The 25,491-nt window shown below is 42.6% G+C and overlaps 1 protein-coding gene across 4 annotated transcripts in view; it reads right to left on the minus strand.

Annotated features, from left to right (window-relative positions):
• drosha (drosha ribonuclease III) overlaps positions 1-12,858 on the minus strand; it is a 128,372-nt gene extending 115,514 nt beyond the window's left edge. Inside the window, exons 1-12 of one of the 4 annotated variants that reach the window (XM_071415213.1) lie at positions 12,599-12,614; positions 12,420-12,520; positions 10,780-11,737; positions 10,378-10,446; positions 9,519-9,888; positions 9,024-9,198; positions 8,312-8,484; positions 7,486-7,566; positions 7,268-7,354; positions 3,601-3,687; positions 2,069-2,140; positions 763-844 (exon numbers count right to left, since the gene is read on the minus strand). In XM_071415213.1, the coding sequence (XP_071271314.1) occupies positions 763-844; positions 2,069-2,140; positions 3,601-3,687; positions 7,268-7,354; positions 7,486-7,566; positions 8,312-8,484; positions 9,024-9,198; positions 9,519-9,888; positions 10,378-10,446; positions 10,780-11,735 (2,152 nt within the window). In that variant the 5' untranslated portion in view covers positions 11,736-11,737; positions 12,420-12,520; positions 12,599-12,614. The other 3 variants (XM_071415214.1, XM_071415211.1, XM_071415212.1) reach the window with 3 other exon arrangements.
• Between the last annotated feature and the right edge of the window lie 12,633 nt (positions 12,859-25,491).

Here is a 25,491-nt window from a genome sequence, read left to right on the forward strand (position 1 = left end):
TAGTTTGAGAAACAGATGCCTCACAAGTCCTCAACTGGCAGCTTCATTAAATAGTACCCGCAAAACACCAGTCTCAATGTCAACAGTCAAGAGGCGACTCCGTGATGCTGGCCTTCTAGGCAGAGTTCCTCTGTGTTATTTTGCCCATCTTAATCTTTTCTTTTTATTGGCCAGTCTGAGATATGGCCTTTTCTTTGCCCAGAAAACCAACATCCCGGAGTCGCCTCTTCACTGTTGACGTTGAGACTGGTGTTTTGCGGGTACTATTTAATGAAGCTGCCAGTTGAGGACTGCAGGAATGTCCACCAGAGGTGTTGCCAGAGAATTGAATGTTCCCCTCTCTACCATAAGCTGCCTTATATTTTTGGTCAGTATTTATGTATGTATGTATGTATGCATGCATGTGTATATGTGTGTGTGTATCAACAGAATGGACAGTATATGAATAGGAAAGGTGTGTACAGCAGTAGTGATTTCAGATGAGCCTTGAGATAAATAGTGTATATATATATATATATACACACACTATTTAACAGTCTGATGGCCTCTTGGTCCCAGATTTGATGCACCTGTACGAGAAGGCGGAAACAGGTGGTGGCGGGCAAACAATGAGGCGGTGGCAAACAATGATTGAGTTGGAGAAGTGGGTGAACAGGGAGGGAGTACAGGTGCCTATCCCCTAGTGCCTAGGTGTAGGGAGCAGGGGCTGGGGGATAGGAGGTAATGGGTAGGAGCTAGTGGGTAGTATGGTGTGTTGTTCACCTGTGAGGTTCCAGTCATAGAGCTCCAGTATATCCTGGAATAGGTAGGAAGAGAACAGCTCCAGTCCTTTCACACAGTAGTTCTGAACATGGAAATAGGGAAACAAAGGGTTATATCTCTCTCTCTCAAGCATCTTAATGCTGATATATGTAACCTGATAGTCAAATCTAGTTCCCTAATCTTTGGCTTCCAACACTTCCTTATCAGCCCATTCAGCTGGTGTAGGTTAAAAACAAACTCTACTTCTTTACGGCCTTGGGTGAGAAGACTAGGGGGGGGGGCCTAACCAGAAGAACAACAACCTTTTAACTCCAATTACAGAGGAGAAAGCAATAGCGAGAGACCCCAAAGAATTTGAAAACAAATTCAATGTTGATACTATTGGGTGAAATACCAGTGTGCCATCACAGCAGCAAGTTTTGTGATCTGTTGCCACAAGAAAAGGGCAAACAGTGAAAAGCAAACCCCATGTTTATATTTATTTTCCCTGTTGTACTTTAACCAGTGGTGAAAAGTACCTAGGTAAAAATACAATAGAAGTACTACTTAAGTTGTTTTTTGGGGAATCTGTACTTTACTATTTATATTTTTGACAACTTTTACTTTACTACATTCCTAAGACAATAATGTACTTTTTACACCTTACATTTTCCCCGACACTCAAAAGTACTCGTTACATTTTGAATGCTTAGCAGTCGAGGAAAATGTTTGAGAGAACATCCCTGGTCATCCCTACTGCCTCTGATCTGGCAGACTCACAAATGCTTAGTTTGTAAATGATGTCTTAGTGTTGGAGTGTGCCCCTGGCTGTCAAAAATAAATAAATAAATAACAATAATAATGAAATCGTGCCGTCTCGTTTGCTTAATATAAGGAATTTCATGTATAGCATTTACTGTTACTCAAGTATGAGAGCTGAGTACTTTTTCCACCACTGTACTAAAGTACATTTAAAACCAGATACTTTTACTCAAGTAGTATTTTACTGGGATACCTTCACTTTTACTTTAGTCATTTTCTATTAAGGTATCTTTACTTTTACTCAAGTAGGACAATTGAGTCCTTTTTCCACCTCTGACTAACTATTTGCACATCGTTACAATATTGTACATAGCCATATGACATTTGAAATGTCTCTACTCCTTTGGAACTTTTGTGAGTGTAATGTTTACTGTGAATGTATGTATTGTTTAGTTCACTTTTGTTTATTATCTATTTCACTTGCTTTGGCAAACATATGTTCCCCATACCAATAAAGCCCTTTGAATTGAGAGGGAAGAGAGAGAGAAAGAGGAGCTTTACTGACCTCTGGTGTCATCTCTTCAATAAAGTGAATGGTGTAATCTATGTTGAAACGAATCACTCTGCACAATGGAATCTGGGACGATGAAAGAGAAGAGGGGAGAAGAGAGTAGAGGAACACTCATTACCATGATATTAGACAGAGGTTACAGCTTTTCAAGAAAACTCATTAAATCCTCATCTCCATAAGCAGCGGCTGCAGCCCAAAAACACACACCCACACACACACTGACAGAGTAACACAAACACACACAGTAATGTGCACACACTGGACACCAAACACACACAGAACACACACCCAACCCACACATACCGAACACAAACAACCCACACTCGGTATCTCTTTACCCACGGCTTTTGAACATTAAGTGACTCCAATCTCTTTAAGGAGATAAGCCTGCTCTTCCGTGTTTAATCTCCCAGTTACATGCTCTTTGTTGTCTGAACGGGAGTCCATTTTGGAGGATTAACCTGGCCCACCGTATATCATGCAGTGGTGCCCACCCCTCTAGCTAACTAGCAGGGGCTAATATCGCTCCGTTCTGGAGTCTCTAATCCCCAGACCCTCTGTAATGAAAGGTTTTTTAAGGGGTTGTTTAAATTATCCCGTGGTAATCTGGGTTTAACTCTCGCCAAATTCTTTCCAAATTGGAATTATTAACCGAATATGTGCATTTCGCGTCATTATTCAAACACACACAAATATTCAAACACACACACACACAACTCTCTCAATCACTGCCTTATTCAGCTAGGCCTTGCCTGCCATCGATTTGCCATATCCTTTTGGGACAAAAATGTATATGAAAGAACCTAATACAGTTCAACTTGGCTTGCCTTTCAAGCCTCCCCTGAAACTCTCTGAAGCCCCCCTGGGGTGGCGTGCCTCCATTTTGAAAACCTCTGCTAAAGAGGGATCCTCTGTCGATACACATGAGGCCTTTAAAGTCCCAACCGCTGTTATATTTGACAGTTACTGATGGGCCTTTAAAAGTAGAGAGGGAGGGAGTGGACTTAAAACCCAAGGTCGCCATCAGCAGTGTGGCCGAAAAGGAACGTAGAGTGCTTCCCAAATGGTACCCTGACCAGGGTCCATAGGGTGCCATTTGGGAAACAGACTAATTTTGTCTGAGGTTGACTCTGGAACAAAGGAGAGGACCGACACGAAAGGCAGATTTTAAGTTGCTGGGTTTTTTTTTGCTGGTTTTTTTTTTAAGCTGGCCGCTGGCTCTGAAATATTAATGGGTGCTTTGCTTTATAAACCTGCCTGTAGGGACGGACAGAATATTCATATTACGCAGCAACACACAGGCAGCTGACGCGGCACAGGTTGTCCCATCGGAGGACACGAGGGAGGAAGGAAAGGGAACAGAAGAGCTATGTGTTGAGCTATGCATATACTTTAAAACAACAGGCCTTGTTAAATAAAGGTTCAATAAAAACATTAAAAATAACAATCAAGAGAGAGAGAGAGAGAGAGAGATCAAAGGGAGCGGAGGGTATGATGGCAGGATGGGTCCATTGCATGGTGCTTACGTTAGTGAGAGGCATGTGGGAGAAGAGGGAGAAGCCTTCGAACAGGTACTCATGGTCATCGTACTCGATAACCGTGGGCCTGTCCGTCTGGGAACAACACACACACACACCAAACATGTCAGAATGAAGTCTGATGTAACTTTAAGAGAAATCCTATGGACATGGTTTTTGGGTCCATCTAGTGGTTCCTCCTTTAAAAGTTGTCTTACTCCAGCACACCGTGCGGGCTGCTGCAGCATTCTGTGGCACGTAATTTAATTGGCCGGCATATTTTACGTTAACGCCAGTTAGCGCTAGTTTGACCACCAGAGGGCAACTTGGAGAAGCATTTGATATTCTCCCATATAGGCATTACTAGAGAATTTAAAAAAATAATAATTGTAGTAACAGTACATGGGATTGATTTTAAGAAATGTAGCTTAATTCGATTAATATTATGGTGTTTCTATGCCGAGAAAATCTAAAAATGAAACGCTCTGGGTTTACGTTAGGATGGAATGGAAAATATTGCGCTGAACAACGTGACGGTCGGGAGTAGGCTACAGTAGAAGAGGATTGGAGGATGCTAAATTAATATCTGAGGGAGATAACATTTCCACACCCTAATTGTAGTGTAACCAATACTCATTTCGCCTATGGTAGGCCTACAGTGTATCTACAAATATGTTTTTTAATGACGTGACTCTCTGACGATAATTACATTTAGAGGATTGGAGGGTCCTAAATTAATATCTAAGGGGCATTTTCCATTAGGATCTGTGAGAATATAAGGGGCATTTATATCATTAGAAATGAATTAATAATAATCGCTTTGTTTAAAAAGTAATGATATTTGGAGATTTAACCTAGAGTGAGCGAGAAAAAGGCAGTTCTTGCACATGGGGTGAGACATTCTCACTAATTTGTAAATAAAGCCAGTTATTTAAAATGATGTATTTCTGTAGAAACCTAACTTCATTATTTAGCACACATCACCTGCTTATACTCAGTCAATACATATATCTTAAGAATATCATGGAATATAATTGAACATTTTAGTTTCTCCATGCTTGTCTCAGAGCAGCACGAAACGGTGCTGAAATAGACGTCCACAGCGGGAAGGCATATATATATATATATATATATATATATATATATATATATATATATATATATATATAAATAAAATCATGATATTTTGGAGATTATTTCCTTCAAAAAAAAACGACAGTGAGCGATTGTAATCTGAAAAAAGGCCAAAATAATTTTCTAAAGGCCAAAACATAGCCCTGCTAATAGCCATAATGATGCTGGTCAACATAACCATGTGTGTTTGAAAGAGTATTTTCCAGTAAGCAACAACTTGTTTGCCTTCATTAGACAACTTTGTTCCAATATTTCTGTAATTTTATAATTATATTATTAACGAAAGCACAAAGATCCTGGTGAAGAAATACAGTACTGTACAGTATATGCTTTTACATTTGGATAATAAAGTATTTAGAGGATATAAGCCACCTGTATTTGTTTATTAGGCTACTGTTCAGTCTGACAAGTAAACATAGCCTACAAGACATACTGTAGTAAACATGAGAAAGTGCCTAATTCCTTACATAAGGGAGAGCAGGCCATGTCCAGACTTTCTCAGTGAAGTCAAGTACCTTCAATAATGGCTGTACTAGAGAATGCGGGCACGCGGGAGACCGGGGTTCAATTCCCCGACAGGGGACGAAGGAGTAGGCTGTCCTTGTAAAAATGAATTTGTTCTTAACTGACTTGCCTAGTTAAATAAAGGTTACACTAAGAGCATAACCTTTCTGCACCCTAATTATTTAATTCCAGTCTAACCAATACCCAAACGGAGATTAGGTGAAAATAAACATCTCATTGATTTATCAAGACCAGTCCCCATGCTTGTCTAAGAGCAGCGCAAAACGGTGCTAAAATAGTTGAACTAATAGTTAAATATGCTCTTAAAATAAATAAGACCTACACCACTTAACAGCACATTACTCAACACTAGTGAGACTCATGTCGCCTACGGTAGGCCTACAGTATATCGAAAAATATGACGTGACTCTCCGCCAATAATTACATATAGAGGATTGGAGGTTTCTAAATTAAAACCTAAAGCCACCTCATGGGTCTGGCGGCCGGCACGGTTATCAAACCTGCATCTGTAGCAACGCATTTTGCCCTCCGGCGCACCCATCCACAAATTATCAAAATACAGAGAGGTGTTGGTAAAGGTACATTGCCCTGCTAATTGCCCATAAGGGGCTATTATAATACTGTACAAGGTGTCCAGGTCAGGATAAGCAAAACATTTCTTTATTAAAGACTATCAGAAAGAATGTTGGTACTTCTTTATTTTGATCCAAAGCCATGAATGAGTGAGTCACTCAGCTTTATGTCGGTGCCGGCTATACGACTGTGCCATCAACTTGAAAATATATAACAATATTTTGGAGGTTATTTCATTTTTTTTTTTTACAAAAGAGAGCTTTTGTAATCTGAATAAAGGCCAAAATAATATTTGTGAAGGCCAAAACATTTATTTCTGTTTTTAGAGGGAGAGAAACACTGGGCTAATTGTGCACTGCCCATAAAGGCCAAAACATAGCCCTGCTAATAGCCATAATGCGCTGTACAAAGTGACCGTGTGTTTGAAAGAGTATTTTCCAGTAAGCAACTATTTGTTTTCCTTCATTAGACAACTTTGTACCAATATTTCTGTAATTCACTGATATTTATTCCCATAGTAATTCGTTATGGATCCATAACTAAAAAAAACTATGGCATTTTGAAAGAGTATTTTCATCATTATTTTATTAATGAAAGCATAAAAGATGCCATTATTAGTTACATTGTTTTAGTTTGAACGTGCAAACTGGCACTAAGAACAGAACAGCAGGAACGTTTCCCGCCATTATTAGTGCAATGCCCCCTAAAATATTTTGGAGATGATTTCATTTTCAAATAACGTAAAATAAGCAATAAAAAGGCCATTCTTGAACATGGGGTGAGACATTGTTACTAATTTATAAATAATTTATGAATGTATAATAATAAATACTAATTTATAAATAAATAAACATTTAGAGGGAGAGAAACCAAAAACCTAGTCAACTCATGGGTCTCCCAGTCAAGGACCGCACGGGTATTGAACCAGCATCTGTAGCAACACACCTTGCACTGCTAAGCAGTGTCTTAGACCGTTGCGCCACTTAGGCGCTGTACAACATGACTGGTCGGGAGTGGCCTACAGTAAGAGGATTATTTTTGCTAACAAAATAAAATAATCAAAACCTTAGTGTAACAATATTTTTAGTGAGTAATACTGAAGATGTGCACAATTATCAGTTTCTATTTATGTCACCCATTCATTGTCAGAGACACAGTAGGACCCAAAAGCATAATCAGTGCTCTAACTCCCCCTTGTGCTGGTCTGGAGCAATGAAGTGGTGACGCAGGGTACCGTACTAAACCACAAATGACCTCTAAGTCCCGCGGCGTAAGCTCGCAACTTTTAAAGGAGGAACCACTGTAGGGCATAACGTTTTTTCCCCGACCACGTCACCTTACCAGGACAAACTACAAACTCAAGGTAAGGTCATGTGTTCAGGACAAAAACCCATCAGAACTGTGAGAGGGATCAAGATGGAGAGCGAGACAGATGTATTCATACCAGGAAGTTAGTAGGTGGAGACACAGTGATTCTGTAGTGGTAGAGCTTCCCAGAGTTGTTGTTCATTGGACGACATTCCTTCACCGACTGGAGAGCGAGAGAGAGAGTCTTTGTACTAATATTTAATAGTCTAGAATATCTATCCTATAGTATTTTAGTGTGAATCAATGCAAGATTTTTTTAGAAGAGAGAGTAGAGTAGCTTGTGTGTGTGTTTACCTCCTCTCCAGGGTAGATGCTGTGGCGTATCCCTGTGCGTCTGGACTTGGCACTGCACTTACACAACGGCCCATCGTTCATCTGTACACACACACAGGACAGCCATAACCACTATGAACACTCCTCCAAACCGTAACAGGTGCTGAAGGGAGTTGTGGCTTGTGTGTAGTACACAAACACAAGAGGTGATATTTTGACAGCACGCAAAAGATATCACCAAAACAGAATGAATCACTTAAAATACACTTATTATAAAACACGTTTGCAATAAACAGATACAGGATTAAATTACGTGCATTCGTACATCTGCAATGTTTGTTTCCAACACCACATAATTTAAAACCATAGTTACCCTGTCATGGGCATTGTTTAAAAAGGTTTCAAATAAAATGCCATTACAGGTATTTTGGAGGAATATGGTCTCTTCCAACACTAACATTTGTTTTAGACTAAGATTCTTCAACTGGGTGTACAGGCTTTCATTCCAGCCTTGTATTTAAATCAGGTGTGGTACTGTGGGTCTTGAATGAAACCCTGCACAACCCTAGCTCTTCAGGACCAGAGTTGGAGAAGCAGGCTGTGATAGACCATGTTAGAGCAGGGCCTGTACTCATAAAGCTCAGAGTAGGAGTGGTGATCTACGATCTGGTCCCTCTATGTACCCCTATTCATTATGATCTGAAAGGCATCCTGCACTATGAAACTAGATTATTTGAATGAACATTTTCTGATTAGTTTCTTAATTATTATTACAAGGGTCAATCTACCACATCTCCTCGATTAATCAAAGACATTAATCAATGCATCAAGTGCAGGAGGTTCTGACCTGTCCTGGGTCGTTGTACCACAGCTCGTCATGCAGACGGTCTGGGTGGGCCTTCTTCCTCTTGATCTCAGCGATCACGTCAAACACGTCGGAGTCAGAGCTGCTGGAGCAGGTACTGCCTCCCCCTTCAGACTCGCAGTCTGACTCGCTGCTGCTGTGACTGTGGCACTCCTCTGGAACAGACACACAACAACCAGGACACTGTCAGTGGCTGGTGCACAGAGAGAGGTCTCAACACAACCACCACAACACTCACGTATGGGCACCTGTCTTCTCTAGTCTGTGGTTTTTACACTTGTTTTTTTAATACTAGTTGTTCCTGCAAAAATCAACACCTGGACATACGTAGACGCACTGCTGTGCACAGGGTTTCACTTTCTATTTTTTACTGTCGGTGGCTAGTCCACACACCGAGAGGTCTGCACTCACAGCAAAGACAGTAATCGCTACTAAAAACAGGTTGACAAGCCTGAACACTGTGTCAATCTTAGTGCACTAAATGTTGTTGCTAATTACTCTTTCTTTTTAACTCTCCTAGATGTTGGACAGGGCTGAAGTCATTCCTAATCACATTAAATCAATCTCAGACATGGCAAGGCAAGTTCTACACAGTTTATAAAGCAGGTTCGACAGTATTTCTTTACTTCAACACGAGACTCGACTGTCATTTTCACATTCCACCGTTACATAACCAGTGTTAGAGTTGAAATACCTTTGGGGATACTATCTGATATCAATACAGTACCGGGCTCCTCATCTAGCTTGGTCTTGGGGGGGTCCCATTTGGGCCGGGCCGACTGAGCACGCTCCTGTCTCTTGACCAGCTCTTCCTCGAAGCGTTCGTACAGGTCCCTCAGCTTACTGGTCCCCACCACCGTAGAATCACCCTACAGCAACAAAACAGGGTCACACAATTTCAAAGGCAGTATGAGAAGTTTGAGCAATTGGTTGAAAGACAGTAGAAAGCTGTGGTGGTAAAAATCACTAACAGAGAATCACTGACAGATCAGAGCATTTGTAAATGTCTCAATGATTATCAGAGATATAAGTGTTCATATGGTGTTGTGTCCTCAGACATTTTCCAAATACATTTCTGGTGCATACTGTAACAGGAAAATCTGAAATTTGGTTACATTTTCATACAGAATTAACCTGTTTGTGTCAGACTAACAAAGTCAGCAAAGAAAAGCCTGCATAAGCCTCCTACCACTTGATCCATGGGATCGCTGGAGTAGTAGTTCTCAGCATGGGTACAGCGGATCCACGCAGGCTTCAGCAACTCATCCTCCTCTCTCTCATCTCCCTCCCCTTTCTCCCTCTCGCCTCTCTCCTTCTCGCCTCTCTCCCTCTCGCCTCTCTCCCTCTCGCCTCTCTCCCTCTCCCGGTCTCTCTCCCGGTCTCTCTCCCGGTCTCTCTCCCGGTCTCTGTCTCTATCTATGGAGACTTCAGGCTCTGTGTCTCGGCTCCTGACGGAGGTATAGCTGCGCTCTCTGTCTCTGCTCATCCCCGGTCCGTCGGACCTCCGGTCCCTCTCCTCCTCCCAGCGACCACGCTTCCTCTCTCTGCTGCCTGACCGACTGCAGGGAGAGAGACACATAAATGGAGTGGGTAATGGTCACATTGGGAAAGAAAGCAAAAGAGAGAGAGAGTAGAGAGAGAGAGACATCCATCTCTGCTCCTACTGTGTAAATAGTTACATTGTGTGCACATAATTGAAATCAAAGACGTGGGTAACAAGCTAAGTACTTTCCGGGTTCCGTATTATAACTAGGGGATCTATTCAATCCGTATCATGAAAGTTCAGCGTTACAGCAAGATTGAAATTTTAAGGCAATGTTGCCACGTTTGCGGAGACTCCATTCAATCTTCAAAGTTGTATTTGTTGATGCATATGTAGGCTCAATCCAGAATTATCATAAAATGTATATTGTGCAATCCGTAACGCTTCAGCAATACAGATTGAATATAGCCCTAGGTGTATATACATGCAAGTAGACACAGATTAAAGGTAAAATTAAATCATTAATAAAAAAATAAAAAAAATTGTCAACGTGAGCATCCATTACCTTCTAGGTCTCTTCCTGTGTCGGTCAGGTGACGGAGACCTCCGACTGTCTCTGTGGCGATGCCTCTCCCTGAGAATACACATACCCGCACACACAGACAGACACACACTTCTCTTAGAATGTACAACATACAGATACAGATCTGGTATTGAAAGCATTGCATCAAAGCAAACACAGTAACGCATAACATGAGAGTCCACTGAACACGAGTGTCTGCTAAATCAGGGTTTCCCAACCAGCCACCCATGCACATTTTGGTTTTTGCCCTAGAACTACACAGCTGAAATCAAAAACCAAAACGTGCACCCAGGGGGGCCCCGGGACCGTGTTTGAGAAACCCTGTGCTAAATGACCAAAATGTAAATGAGGACATTATACGTTGGGCATGGGACCGACACATACCTGCTGCGTTCTCGACTCCGGTGACGGGTAGGAGTCCTCCTCCCACGCTGTTCGTACTCTGACCGATGTCTCCCTCCCTCCGGCTTGCGTCTGTCCTCACTCCTGCCTCGGTCCTTCCCTCTCTGGTTCATGGGGAAGTCCATCTTGTGTCTGTCGCCACCACCACCACGACTGCCGTAAGCATAGCCACCCTTCTGCTGCCTGTGGTCGTCATGGCGACCCCCTCTGCCTCTCTCCGGTGACCTCTGACCCCTGTCGTCCATTTGCTGTTGTTTCTCAGCCTTATACTGCTGCCCTCCTCCTCCATGAGGACTGTGCCTGAAGCCCCCATGGTCTGGCTTGAAGGAGCTGGGACCCTGGTGGGAGCCGTAGTTTCCTGGGCTAAAGTTGGGCAGAGGAGGGAATGGAGGATGGGAGTAGTTCATGGAGTAGGGGGGTTGATGGTAGCTCATGGACTGTGGAGGCATGGTAGGAGGCATGCCGGGGGGGTGAGGGAAGGGTGGAGGGGGTACGGAGGGCATCATGTAATGGTAAGCACTCTGAGCTGACGCTGGAGACCCAGATATGGAGCTTCCAGAGGTGTTGCCGGCGAGAGGAGGCGGGGGGAAGTTGGGGTGGCTCTGGGGGTTGGGGAAGGGCGGGCGTACAGGGCACTGGCTGAGGGGACTGGCCGTCATACCCCCCTGAGTGGGCACTGGAGGGGGGTAAGACATGTAGTCTGAATGTGCAGTGACGTAACCACCCCCACCACTGTTTCCTTGGCCACCATAGCTGTGAGAGGAGCTGTGCTGGGCCTGGGGGTCGTAGTGGTAGGGGGGCATTGGCGGCTGGGGAGGTGGGGGTCCTAGGTTGGTGGGCCGGTAGTTTTGGTGGGAGCCGTGTTGACCCCCATGTTGACCTGTGGGGGCTCTTCCTCTGGGGCAGCCTCCACCTCCTCGACCCTGATGGAAGGACATACCTACAGGACAACAGGAACAACATGTTTAAATAATCACCAATGTGCACAGTGTCACCAGCTATGGTCCAGGGTGTTAGTGTGCTTCAGCATTAGCAAGCCACACTAACACCCTGGACCAAAGTTAAGTGTCACCATGCACAGCACAGACCATCTGAATCAACACTCGATTATCTGTGGACATAAACCACAGTCAAATATAATTGTACTAACAAGTAACTGTATTGGATAGACGTCATTAGCTTAAGGTATGTGGTTAGTTATGTATTTCAAATGTTGTCCTAAGTCCGGAATGAATTAGCAATCAAGTCAGCCTGTACTGACACCATTGTACAGTGGCTAACGTTAGCTAAAAAGTAGTACAGTAAACGGTGAGTAACGTAGTTTGTTTAAGAAGTTAGCTAGCATGTCCTTTCGGCTACAGTTGAACAACAAGCGATGACAAGCTAACAGCTAACTAGTTATACAAATAAGCAAAGAGAATGGATAGCTAGCTAGCTAGCTAAGTTTACAGTGCACACAAATTAGCAATTCATAATGACAATAGCTAAATTGGAGGCTAGCTAGCTAACTACTTGTATGTATTAAACATAAACTAGTAAGCTAGCTAACGTTAGCTAATTAGCTAGCTGAATCCAATGAAAGCCTTCAAGAGAAGCTAGCTACGTTAGCTAAAATTACCTACCTCAGATTTGATAGCTTACTAGCTACACGAAGCCTGATATCAAACAGAAGCGCATCAATAACTGAATGGCATGGAGTGCTCTTGAAACGTATAACCTGTAGCTAGTCAAGGGAGATAAATAGAGATTTAAAAAAATTATACATAAACATTACTTCTATTCATGCACTTGTTGCAAATACCTTGTTGGTTGAATGGGTTTTGCTGAAAGGTTTTGCTGTGCGTGCAAGCATCTGTGTTTCCAGTCGGAATGCTAAAGAAGATGGACACGCATGACCCAAGGCACACGGATCATGGCTAGATGGGATCCAGCTTTCGTCAAATGAACGTCAAAGTTGAAATATTTTGCATTTTACCTAACCCTTTTCATAACCTTAACCTAATTCTCCCAACCTTCTCCGTTAATTCTCCCAACTTTCTGCGTAAATTGTCCTAATATGCTACGAAAAGACAAATCTGACTTTTTTTTTTTTTTTTTTTACAAAAGCTGCATCCCTTCTAGCCATGACCAAGGACACCCCTGGTGCCCAAATTGAAGACATATGTCGCGGAGCTGAGACTCGAGTGACAGTCGTCCTGATGAGCCCTTAGTTCCCAGATAGCTATATTATGCTGGCTAACTGGCAACAGTCAAAAGCAGCATGGGCAGAAATGATGTTCTTATATAAAAAATTACAATGATTGAGTGACTGGTTGACGCGAAATCTGTATCTAGGTGATTCTGCAAATCCAGGCACTTTGGCCCTGCAAGCTTTCAGAAATTAAAACGTATTGAAACACAATTTTAGCAGTATTATAATTGTCTTTGATTAGTCTAGAAACAATATCTGATAATGGCTGTGATCGTACTAATCAGGAATTTAAATATTTTTCTCAGACAGCAATAGACAAATGTAATTTCCATCACGTCATTAAACATACATTTTAGTTGAACATGAAATATCATACAATTAATTTATAACACATTTCTTATACATTTGTACATTGACTTGTATTGAATATTATTTTAAGTGATTTTGAAGGTTTTCCTAATATTAATAATTCAAACAACCATATGATTTCCCTATCTAAAACAAAATTAAATAGCCTAATGTAAATGATTTTTGTCATTTACAACACGTTCTGTCATTTCCACCACAGTTAAGTTTGTGATAAACATGACTGTGATGGAAATGACACATCTACAGTTTTTGGAGAAAAATTACAGGCTGTTTAGCATGCTTTGGCTAGTATAACAGCTAGCATATAGTTTACACTAAATACATAAAATATAAAAAAAAATCCAAAATTCTACCACAAATTAAAGACATTATACCTTGTTTGGAATTGACTGACAATAATAATATTCTCTACACAAGCCATATTTACCTAGATTCTTCTTCAACTTCTGGACATCACATCTGGAACAACAGTCCGCTGCAGCCATGTGCTTCAGTGTCACACCAATATGTTTCCATGGTAACGAATTGAACGTTCTCTTGAAAAAACGTTATTAATGGGGAATTTGCCCTCAGTGGTGGAAATGACACCACTACCAAAGGACAGGTATATTTTGTGAAAAAACAATATTAAGGTCATACGCACAATGAATATTGATATAGATTTGATTTAATTAACTCTTTCTCTAGTAGATAACATTATATAATGTGTAATTATTCATGTTTTCTCATTGAAAAACATAGTAGAAGCTCAAAAGTCTTGGTCAGGGACAAGGGAAAAACAATGAAATTGAGGTATAAAATACATCTGAAAAGTAGCTAAAATACTTGATAGAGAGGTGTAAAAAAAATCTGGGATGATTGCATTGTGAACTTAAAATTTAAAGAATAAATACATATATATTTTTGTAAAATCCCCAAAATTGACCCCGAGGTCATAGAAGTGCCCATAGTTGCAGAATCACCCAACTCCACTGTGCTGTATCAGCACCATGGACAGAGCATGCGGCGGAGTGTGTGTTTGTGTGTAGGCAGGCTATGGAAAGCAACTAGGCAGTTAGGTATGACTCCTTTGAATTTCCATAAAAAGCGGAGGAAAACGCTGCACATCTGTGGTAGGATACGTGAATAACATGGTAGGCTACGTGAATAACTAGTTACGCCTCCGCCTGTAATTTTTTATTTTGATTTATAAGAACAGAGTCAAGTTTACAGTTGAAGATGCTTTACTCAACTCTGCCTCATGCCCCACCGCTACATTGTTCAGTGAGCTTCTTCGCTAGCTGTAAAAGGTGTTAGTGTTATTAGCCTATTTAGCGCTAACTAGCTAATCTGCCATATGAGAAATGAAACCTCGGAGGCCACCGCCAAGCCCGTCTACGATGATGCTGCTGAGCTCCACCTAGGTCTGCATGAAAAGCCTACCTACCGTTCCACAAGTGCTGACAAGATAATGGCGTCACAGCCACTTCTCCTCCACCCCGACTGTTCCTGACGATCTTGGAACAGAGAGCCAGCCCAGGTTAGCCTAGAATCCTATTTTATCTGCAGGTTTAAGCTACAGGACTGTTTTGCAAGTACTGACTGGAATATGTTCCGGGATTCATCCGATGGCATTGAGGAGTTTACCACATCGCTTCATTAATAAGTGCATCGATGATGTTGTCCAGCACAGTGACCGTACCTACATATCTCAACCAGAAGCCATAGATTACAGGCAATATCCGCACTGAGCTAAAGGCTAGAGCTTCCGCTTTCAAGGAGCAGGACACTAATCCGGATGCTTATAAGAAATACCGCCACATCCTCCAATGAACCATCAAACAGGCAAAGCGTCAATGCAGGACCAAGATTGAATCCTACTACACCAGCTCTGATGCTCATCGGATGTAGCAGGGCTTGCAAACTTTCATGGATTACAAAGGGAAACACAGCCGCGAGATGTGTCCAGTGACACGAGCCTACCAGACGAGCTAAATACCTTCGATGTGCGCTTCGAGGCTAGCAACACTGAACTATGCATGAGAGCACAAGCTGTTCCGGATGACTGTGTGATCAGGATCTCCGTAGCCGATGTGAACAAGACCTTTAAACAGGTTAACATTCACAAGGCTGCAGGGCTAGACGGATTACCAGGACACGTACTCAGAGCATGCGCTGACCAGCTGACAAGTGTCTTCACTGACATTTTCAACTTCTCCCTGATCCAGTCTGTAATAACTACATGTTTCAAGCAGACCATCATAGTCCCTGTGCCCAAGAACGCCAAGGTAACCTGTCTAAATGATTATAGCCCCACATCTGTAGCCATGAAATTCTTTGAAAGGCTGGTCATGGCTCACAACACCATCATCCCAGACACCCTGCAACCACTCCAATTCGCATACCGCCCCAACAGATCCACATATGACCCAATCTCTACTGCAATCCACACTGCCCTTTCTCCCCTGGACAAAAGTAACACCTACAAGAGAATGCTGTTCATTGACTACAGCTCAACGTTCAATACCATTGTGCCCTCCAAGCTCATCACTACACTAAGGACCCTGGGATTAAACACCTTCCTCTGCAACTGGATCCTGGACTTCCCGACAGGCCACCCCCAGGTGGTGATGGTAGGCAACAACACATCCGCCATGCTGACCCTCAACACGGGGGCCCCTCAGGGATACGTGCTTAGTCCCCTCCTCTACTCCCAGTTCACCCACGACTGTGTGGCCGCGCACGACTCCAACATTATCATTAAGTTTGCTGACAACATGACGGTGGTAGGCCTGATCACCGACAATGATGAGACAGCCTACAGGGAGGAGGTCAGAGACCTGGCAGTGTGGTGCCAGGACAACAACCTCTCCCTCGACGTCAGAAAGACAAAGGAGCTGATCGTGGACTAAATGGAGGGCCAAGCACTCCCCCGTCCACATCGATGTGGCTTTTGTGGAGCAACTGCTTGCTGTATGGCAACTGCTTGCCTTCCGACGGCAAGGCACTACAGAGGGTAGTGTGTACAGACCATTACGTCACTGGGGCTGAGCTTCCTGCCATCCAGGACCTCTATATCAGGATGTGTCACAGGAAGGCCCAAAAAATAGTCAAAGTCTCCACACACCCAAATCATAGACTGTTCTCTCTGCTGCCGCACGGCAAGCGGAACCGATGCACCAAGTCTGGAACAACAGGACCCTGAACAGCTTCTACCCCCAAGTTATAACACTGCTAAATAGTTAGTTAAATAGTTAACCTATAGCTACCTGTAATATCTGCATTGACCCTCTTTTCACTCAACCCCATACGCTGCTGTTACTGTTTATTATCTATCCCGTTATCCCTACCTATATGTACATATCTACATCAATTACCTCGTACCCCTGCACATCATTTCGGTACTGGTGCCCCATGTCAAAAGTTTGTACACACAAACTCATTCAAGGGTTTTTATTTATTTTTGATATTTTCTACATTGTAGAATAATAGTGAAGATATCAAACTATGAAATAACACACATGGAATCATGCAGTCTTGAAGGAGTTCCCACATATGCTGAGCACTTGTTGGCTGCTTTTCCTTCACTTTGCGATCCAACTCATCCTAAACCATCTCAATTGGGTTGAGGTCGGGTGATTGTGGAGACCAGGTCATCTGATGCAGCACTCCATCAGTTTCCTTCTTGGTCAAATTATCCTTACACAGCCTGGAGGTGTGTTGGGTCATTGTCCTGTTGAAAAACAAATGATAGTCTCACTAAGCACAAACCAGATGGGATGGCGTATCGCTGCAGAAAGCTGTGGTAGCCATGCTGGTTAAGTGTGCCTTGAATTCTAAATAAATCACTGACAGTCTCACCAGCAAAGCAACCCCACACCATCACACCTCCTCCTCCATGCTTCACGGTGTGAACCACATATGCAGAGACCATCTGTTCACCTACTCTGCGTCTCACAAAGCCACGACAGTTGGAACCAAAAATCTCAAATTTGGACTCATCAGACCAAAGGACAGACTTTTATTTCGAGTAGGTTAGCAGCAGACACGAGACATAACTTGTAACAACACAGGGCAAAGTGTGCTTCGCAACCCGCTTGCCGCATTAAGGAGAGGGAAGTAGCAAGATAGTGTAGCCAATATCAGGCCAGACTGACAGCTAAAGCCCATTTATTGTAGTGATTTCCAAAGAAAATGTACAAGTACGGCATTAACGTCTAGCTACATAGATATATTTTAAAATAATTTACTCCAATAAAAAGTGAATGACTCTGAACACTCTCCGAAGTCTCGCGTCTGGCGTGTCCATATAGCCTGTCTAGAAAGAATCCAGCTTTTGTCAAATGAACATCAAAAGTATATATTTTTTGCATTTTAGTTAACCCTAACCCTTTCTCTAACCTTAACCTAATTCTCCTAACCTGCTACGTTAATTCTCCCAATCTGCTACGAAAAGTCAAAGCTGACATTCATTTGACAAAAACTGGAACCCTTTCAGCCATGGCGTAAGCGAGAGGGATAACTGGGTCCGAAAGCTCGATTCTCCAGCAGGTGGCATTTTTTTTCGCTCACCAAGTGAGGAGTTTTTGTATGGAGGTCAATGAGAGATTGTCGAATTTGGCCAGCAAAACATTGAATGGCTTATTTTCTACGAGTGTCTTATTTGATCAAATAGAAGTTTTGTAAGGCTTAGGTTGTACTGATATAAGTAGGATATGGCAACTTTGAGAAAAAACACTTTAAGCTGAGTTGTGCCTGTTGTTCACACGCATATCTGCCCTCTCATTGGATAGAATGGTACACTTGAGTATCTGGTCAATATAATGGATCATCTGTGACCAATCTTCTCTTCTTAAAATTTGTATTGGCGGATCGCAACTAACTGAAAGGTGCATACACCTCCACCTACTGTACTGGAGTGTGAGACCAGTCTCCCAAGTCATATATTTCTCTTATCTAGCTCTCTGTTTACATCTACTGTTCTTGAGTGTGAAGTGAATTCATTACACTTTGTGACACAAAAAGGACAGGGAAAATGCGCCATACACACCCATTAAAACTTTACCACTATTCCACTACTTGACCCTATCTGATCCTACACCCTGCCGGCAGCCTGGGAGGACGGGACACTATCGTTCAACACACCTTGTAACTCATTTGCAGAGAAATCAAGTACTTCTCTGCAGCTGCCACCACAACGTCTATTTTCTGTGATTTTTTTTCCATTCGCGCCGGTACAGCTATGAACGCTAAGCCAACCTTACTGATTACCTGTTCAGATTCCTGAACAGGCTACCCGGACTATTTGCATTGTGTGCCCCCCAACCCCTCTTTTACGCTGCTGCTGCTCTCTGTTTATCATATATGCATAGTCACTTTAACTATACATTCATGTACATACTATCTCAATTGGCCCAACTAACCGGTGCCTGTATGTAGCCTCGATACTGTTATAGCCCCGCTACTGTATATAGCCTCGCTACTGTTATTTTTCATTGTCTTTTTACTGTTGTTTTTATTTCTTTACTTACCTATTGTTCACCTAATACCTTTTTTGCACTTTTGTTTAGAGCCTGTAAGTAAGCATGTCACTGTAAGTTCTACACCTGTTGTATTTGGCGCACGTGACAAATACATTTTGATTTGATTTGATTTGAAGCATATGTTTTTCCTATCTTCGATCCCTCGCCCTGGACCCATCTTCCTCCACTACTCTCTTCACTGCCTCAGCAAACGACACCTTCTGTACAACTTTCACTCTAGCAACCTCAACCTGCCTTTCTCTCACCGGACACTTCTGATCTCCAGCAACATGGGTACCCCTATAGCTAACACACACAGCTTTTTCCACCAATACTACACATTCCTTTGTCTCATGCCCTCCTGCGCACTTCTCACATCTAGGAATCTCCCTCCTACACACTACTGCAACATGACCATAAGCTTGGCGCCTAAAACTGTGTATTAGGGACAAAAGCTCTCCCGGGATAACTGACGCATCCATTTAATTGTATAGGTAAAGACTGCATCAAAACTCAGCAGGACAGACAGTGTCTTCTCTGTTTCACCACAATCTCCACCGGGTCTGCGTCGCACCAAACAGCAGGTGTCACAGACACCGGGAATCTTCCATTTCAGTTGATCCTCCTCAACACTTAATGCCACCCCAGTTATCACTCGTTTCAGTGGTGCCCTGCTTGGGGAGTGCATAGCAAGTCACAGTTCTTGTCCAGAGACGTGTGGTGTGGAGTACCTGCTCCTTGTTTGGAAGAAAAAAAGAAAAACACAAAAAAAGAATCATGAGTCTACTTTGAGTTACTTTCAACAATTCAACTGTCCCCAAACTCTTCTACAACCAACCTGATGCCACTTATGTGACCCGTTTCAGGAAACTAGGCGTATGTCACAAGTCATGACTTCACAGGAGAGCCGTTTGAAATGTGTTTTTTGGGCAGAAATGCCATCGAACATGTGAACTTTCATATTCCTTAAAAACAAACTTGTATGCCATCTGTAAATAAGACAAAGAGAGGTTGAACAAGCTAGTAATAGGGGTTGCAACAATTTTGGCGGATAATTTTAGAGTGAAAGGGTCCAGAATGTCTAGCCCAGCGAATTTGTAGGGGTCCAGATTTTGCAGCTCTTTCAGAACATCAGCTATCTGGATTTGGGTGAAGGAGAAATGGGGGAGGCTTGGGCAAGTTGCTGTGGGGAGTGCAGAGCTGTTGACCGGGGTAGGGGTAGCTAGGTGGAAAGCATGGCCAGCCGTAGAATAATGCTTATTGAAATTCTCAATTATCTTAGATTTATCGGTGGTGACAGTGTTTCCTAGCCACAGTGCAGTGGGCAGCTGGGAGGAGGTGCTCTTAATCTCCAGGGACTTTACAATGTCCCAGAACTTTTTGGAGTTTGTGCTGCAGGATGCAAATTTCTGTTTGAAAAGCTAGCCTTTGCTTTCCTAACTGCCTGTGTATATTGGTTCCTAACTTCCCTGAAAAGTTACATCTCGCAGGGGCTATTCGATGCTAATGCCGTACGCCACAGGATGTTTTTGTGCTGGTCAAGGGCGGTCAGGTCTGGAGTGAACCACGGGCTATATCTGTTCTTAGTTCTACATTTTTTGAATGGGGCATGCTTATTTAAGATGGTGAGGAAAGCACTTTTAAAGAATAACCCGGCATCCTCGACTGACGGAATGAAGTCAATATCCTTCCAGGATACCCAGGCCAGGTCGATTAGAAAGGCCTGCTCACTGAAGTGTTTTAGGGAGCATTTGACAGTGATGAGGGGTGGTCGTTTGACTGATCCATTATGGATGCAGGCAATGAGGCAGTGATCGCTGAGATCCTGGTTGAAGACAGCAGAGGTGTATTTAGAGGGCAGGTTAGTAAGGATGATATCTATGAGGGTGGCCATGTTTACGGATTTAGGGTTGTACCTGGTAGGTTCCATGATAATTTGTGTGAGATTGAGGGCATCTAGCTAAGACTGTAGGACGGCCGGGGTGTTAAGCATATCCCAGTTTAGGTCACCTAACAGTACAATCTCTGAAGATAAATGGGGGGGGCAATTAATTCACATATGGTGTCTAGAGCACAGCTGGGGGCTGATGGGGGTCTATAACAAGCGGCAACAGTGAAAGACTTATTTATGAAAGGTGGATTTTTAAAAGTAGAAGTTCGAACTGTTTGGGCACAGACTTGGATAGCATGACAGAACTCTGCAGTCTGTCTCTGCAGTAGATTGCAACTCCACCCCCTTTGGCAGTTCTATCTTGGCGGAAAATGTTGTAGTTGGGGACGGAAATGTCCGAATTTTTGGTGGCCTTCCTAAGCCAGGATTCAGACACGGCTAGGACATCAGGGTTGGAAAATTGTTCAATTCACACACTTATCAAGAGAACATCCCTGGTCATCCCTAATGCATTTTATTTAGTAGACTCACTAAACACAAATGCTTCGTTTGTAAATGATGTCTGAGTGTTGGAATGTGCCCCTGGCTATCCGGCAATAAAAACATTTTTATAAATTGGGCTGTTTGGTTTAATATACGGAACTTGAAATTATTTATACTTTTAATTTTGATATTTAAGTACATTTTACCAATTCCATTTACCTTTGATACTTAAGTATTTTTAAAACCAAATACTTTTAGACTTTTACTCAAGTAGTATTTTGCTGTGTGACTTTTACTTTTATATTAAGGTATCTTACATGACAATATAGTCTTTTTTTTGTCTGGGTAAGCATCATCTAATATTTATAAAATATTTTTATCTGGACACTTTCTGTTTACCTGGAATTTTTCCTTATAGTAGGCTACTACCACTTTAGTCTTAATCTTGACTAAACTACTCACTGTTTAGCACATGACCTCACATGTGAATCCTTAAAGAGATGGGTGTGAACAATGCTGAATGGGTGTAGACAAAGGGGAGCTCTCCAGTAGGTACCAAAACATTCAAAGGCCCTTTTCTCAAAAGTGAGTTTACAAGTGTATCAACTTTCAAAGCATAATTACCATTCCCATTGTTCCTTAAATGCAGTGTATGACATTCCATTGTGTAGCTCTGAGTCTCTACTTTTTACCAATGTAAAATTTTGCTACATGAGACTGAATCCAGGTGGTGAGTCACGTATGGATTTGCCAGAATGCATGATACATTCTCTCCAAAAATCGAATGGAAAGGAAAGGGGATACCTAGTCAGTTTTACAACTGAAGGCATTCAACTGTAATGTGTCTTCCGCATTTAACCGAACCACTCTGAATCAGAAATGTGCCAGGGGCTGTTTTAATCGACATCCACGTCAGATTTTTACCTTGTCATGGGGGGTAGCCTCCTGGGGTGTTTTTAAACAAATAAGGATAAACATATTTGCTAAACATTAAGAACACCTGCTCTTTCCATGACATAGACTGACCAGGTGAATCCAGGTGAAAGTTATGATCCCTTATTGATGTCAATTGTTAAATCCACTTTAAGCGGTGTAGATGACGTGGAGAAGACAGGTTAAAGAAAGGAAGGGGGTGCAACTCAATATTTTTGGGAAAGTGTTCTTAAAGTTGTATACGCTCAGTGTATATCTACAGGAGGAGCTGGTGTCTCGTGTTGAGAAGATGCATCAGGCCATCCTGGAAGGCATCAACCTCTCTCCCTCCTCCCCCCTCCATCACTATCATCACCGTTCTCATCCTCACTACCACCCACACCCAGCAGCATACCACCCGGCATCTCACTGCTGCCTTGCCTCTTAGGCAAAGAAAGGTTGGTCCTCGATGGGAGAACAGATGCTGCTGGAAGTGGTGTTGGAGGGCCAGTAGGAAAAAAAAAAATATATATATATCTCAATGACCCGGGGCAGTGATTGGGGACATTGCCCTGTGTAGGGTGCCGTTTTTCGGATGGGACATTAAAACGGGTGTCCTGACTCTTTGTTATCACTAAAGATCACATGGCACTTATCGTAAGAGTATGGGTGTAAGCCCCGGTGTCCTGCCTAAATTCCCAATTTGGCCCTCATACCACCATGGCCACCTAATCATCCCCAGCTTCCAATTGGCTCTTTCATCCCTCTTCCTCTCCCTGTAACTATTCGCCAGGCCGTTGCTGTAAATGAGAATGTGTTCTTACCTGGTAAAATAAGGGTTAAATAAAATATTTAAAAAAAGAAAAACTACAGATCCAGAGCCTTCCCAGGTGGTGAGCAAATAATGCACACATGTACACATTTATTTATGCAAAAGTAGTCACAGCTATATAACCAGATATAGATATACAGTATATGACAAAAATATTTTAATGATATGAAGTAATGTTTTCCTAACTACAATGTTTTTCCTGAGTCTTACTATGTGATATGACTTACTGTGGCATATTGTGTTTTTGTCAGCATAAATCCATTACCAGCCAGCATCCCCCTTCAACTTTCATATGAAGTACAGGCTTGAGTAATTGCAAGGAACTAGGATTGGAAGAGAGAGGGTGATCATTCATGTCATGATTCACAAATATTCATTATTGCATGATTTAGTATCCTCAGTTATTCCAGGCACTGAAAATAGTAAGCAGCTGGGTGTTAGTAGATAAAGCATTCATCTAAAGTCAGAATATGGAACATTTTGGCTGAGCTCTACACATGAGAAAAACACAATGATGCTTATTGGGGCAATCTGCACCCAGCTAGCACATTTGGTTTCTTGGAAGTTATGGGAACGTACTAGTAAAACTAGTAAAACATTTTTTAAACGTTCTGAGAATGTACATTTTTAGGTTGCAGGGAGGTTCTGAGAATGTTTTACTGTGGTTCCTTGAACGTTTTCCTGGGAGGTTTTATTCATGCTCTGATAACTTTCAAGGAACCAGAGTAAAATTGCGTACAGTTATCAGGCCAAGGGTGAACAACAGACTGCTGCAACCTGATTGGCTGGGACTAGCATTTAGCTACTCTAGCATGATAGTGGAAAATGGTGTTTCATAAAGAAAGTAAACATATTTTCCCTGTTTTTCTGCCTTCTCGCCATTCAATCAAGTTAATGAGGAAATCGATTCCTTTGCATCCTGAATGGAGAATGTTTTATGTATGAACCAGTCCACAGCGAATAGGAGTGTATAGCTGGCTACATTCAGACTTTTTCAACATTTTGTTATGTTACAGTGTTATTCTATAATTGATTGGATTGTTTTATCCCCCTCATCAATCTACACACAATACCCCATAATGAAAAAAAACATTTTTTTATATATTTTTTCAAATGTATTAAAAATAAAAACTGATATCATATTTACATAAGTATTCAGACCCTTTACTCAGTACTTTGTTGAAGCACCTTTGACAGTGATTACAGCCTATAGTCTTCTTGGGTATGACGCTACAAGCTTTCCACAACTACATTTGAAGAGTTTCTCCCATTCTTCTCTGCAGATCCTCAGGTTGGATGGGGAGCGTCGCTGTACAGATATTTTCAGGTCTCTCCAGAGATGTTTGATCAGGTTCAAGTCCGGGCTCTGGTTGGGCCACTCAAGGACATTCATTGTCTTGGCTGTGTGCTTAGGGTCGTTATCCTGTTGGAAGGTGAACCGTCGCCCCAGTCTGAGGTCCTGAGCGCTCTGGAGCAGGTTTTCATCAAGGATCTCTCTGTACTTTGCTCTGTTCATCTTTCCCTTGATTCTGACTAGTCTCCCAGTCCCTGCCGCTGAAAAACGTTCCCACAGCATGATGCTGCCACCACCATGCATGTTTCTCATGGTCTGAGAGTCCTTTAGGTTTCTTTTGGCAAACTCCAAGCGGACTGTTATGTGCCTTTTACTGAGGAGTGGCTTCCGGCTGACCACTCTACCATAAAGGCCTGATTGGTGGAGTGATTCAGAGATGGTTTAGCTTCTGGAAGGTTCTCCCATCTTCACAGAGGAACTCTGGAGCTCTGTCAGATTGACCATCGGGTTCTTGGTCACCTCCCTGACCAAGGCCAGATCGAGGAAGAGTCTTGGTGGTTCCAATCTTCTTCCATTTAAGAATGATGGAGGCCACTGTGTTCCTGGAAAGGGGACCTTCAATGCTGCAGAAATGTTTTGGTACCCTTCCCCAGTACTGTGCCTCCACACAACCCTGTCTCGGAGCTCTTTGGAGAATTCCTTCGGCCTCATGACTTGGTTTTTGCTCTGACATGCACTGTCAACTGTGCCTGGACCTTGTATTTTTTATTTAACCTTTATTTAACTAGGCCAGTCAGTAAAGAACTCTTACTGACAATGACGGCCTATCCCAGCCAAACCTGGACGACACTGGGCCAATTGTGCGCTGCCCTATGGGACTCCCAATCACGGCTGGAAGTGATGCAGCCTGGATTTGAACCAGGGACTACAGCCCCATTTACCACAGGTGGACTCCAATCAAGTTGTAGAAACATCTCAAGGATGATCAATGGAAACAGGATGCACCTGAGCTTAATTTCGAGTCTCATAGCAGAGTGTCTGACACCTCTTGCACTGAGATGCAGTGCCTTAGACTGCTGCGCCACTAGGAAGCCCCATTTACCACAGGTGGACTTCAATCAAGTTGTAGAAACATCTCAAGGATGATAAATGGAAACAGGATGCACCTGAGCTCAATTTTGAGTCTCATAGCAGAGTGTCTGAATACTTATGTAAATACTG

The sequence above is a fragment of the Salvelinus alpinus genome, chromosome 8 (genome assembly GCF_045679555.1).
Source record: "Salvelinus alpinus chromosome 8, SLU_Salpinus.1, whole genome shotgun sequence".
Taxonomy (NCBI): domain Eukaryota; kingdom Metazoa; phylum Chordata; class Actinopteri; order Salmoniformes; family Salmonidae; genus Salvelinus; species Salvelinus alpinus.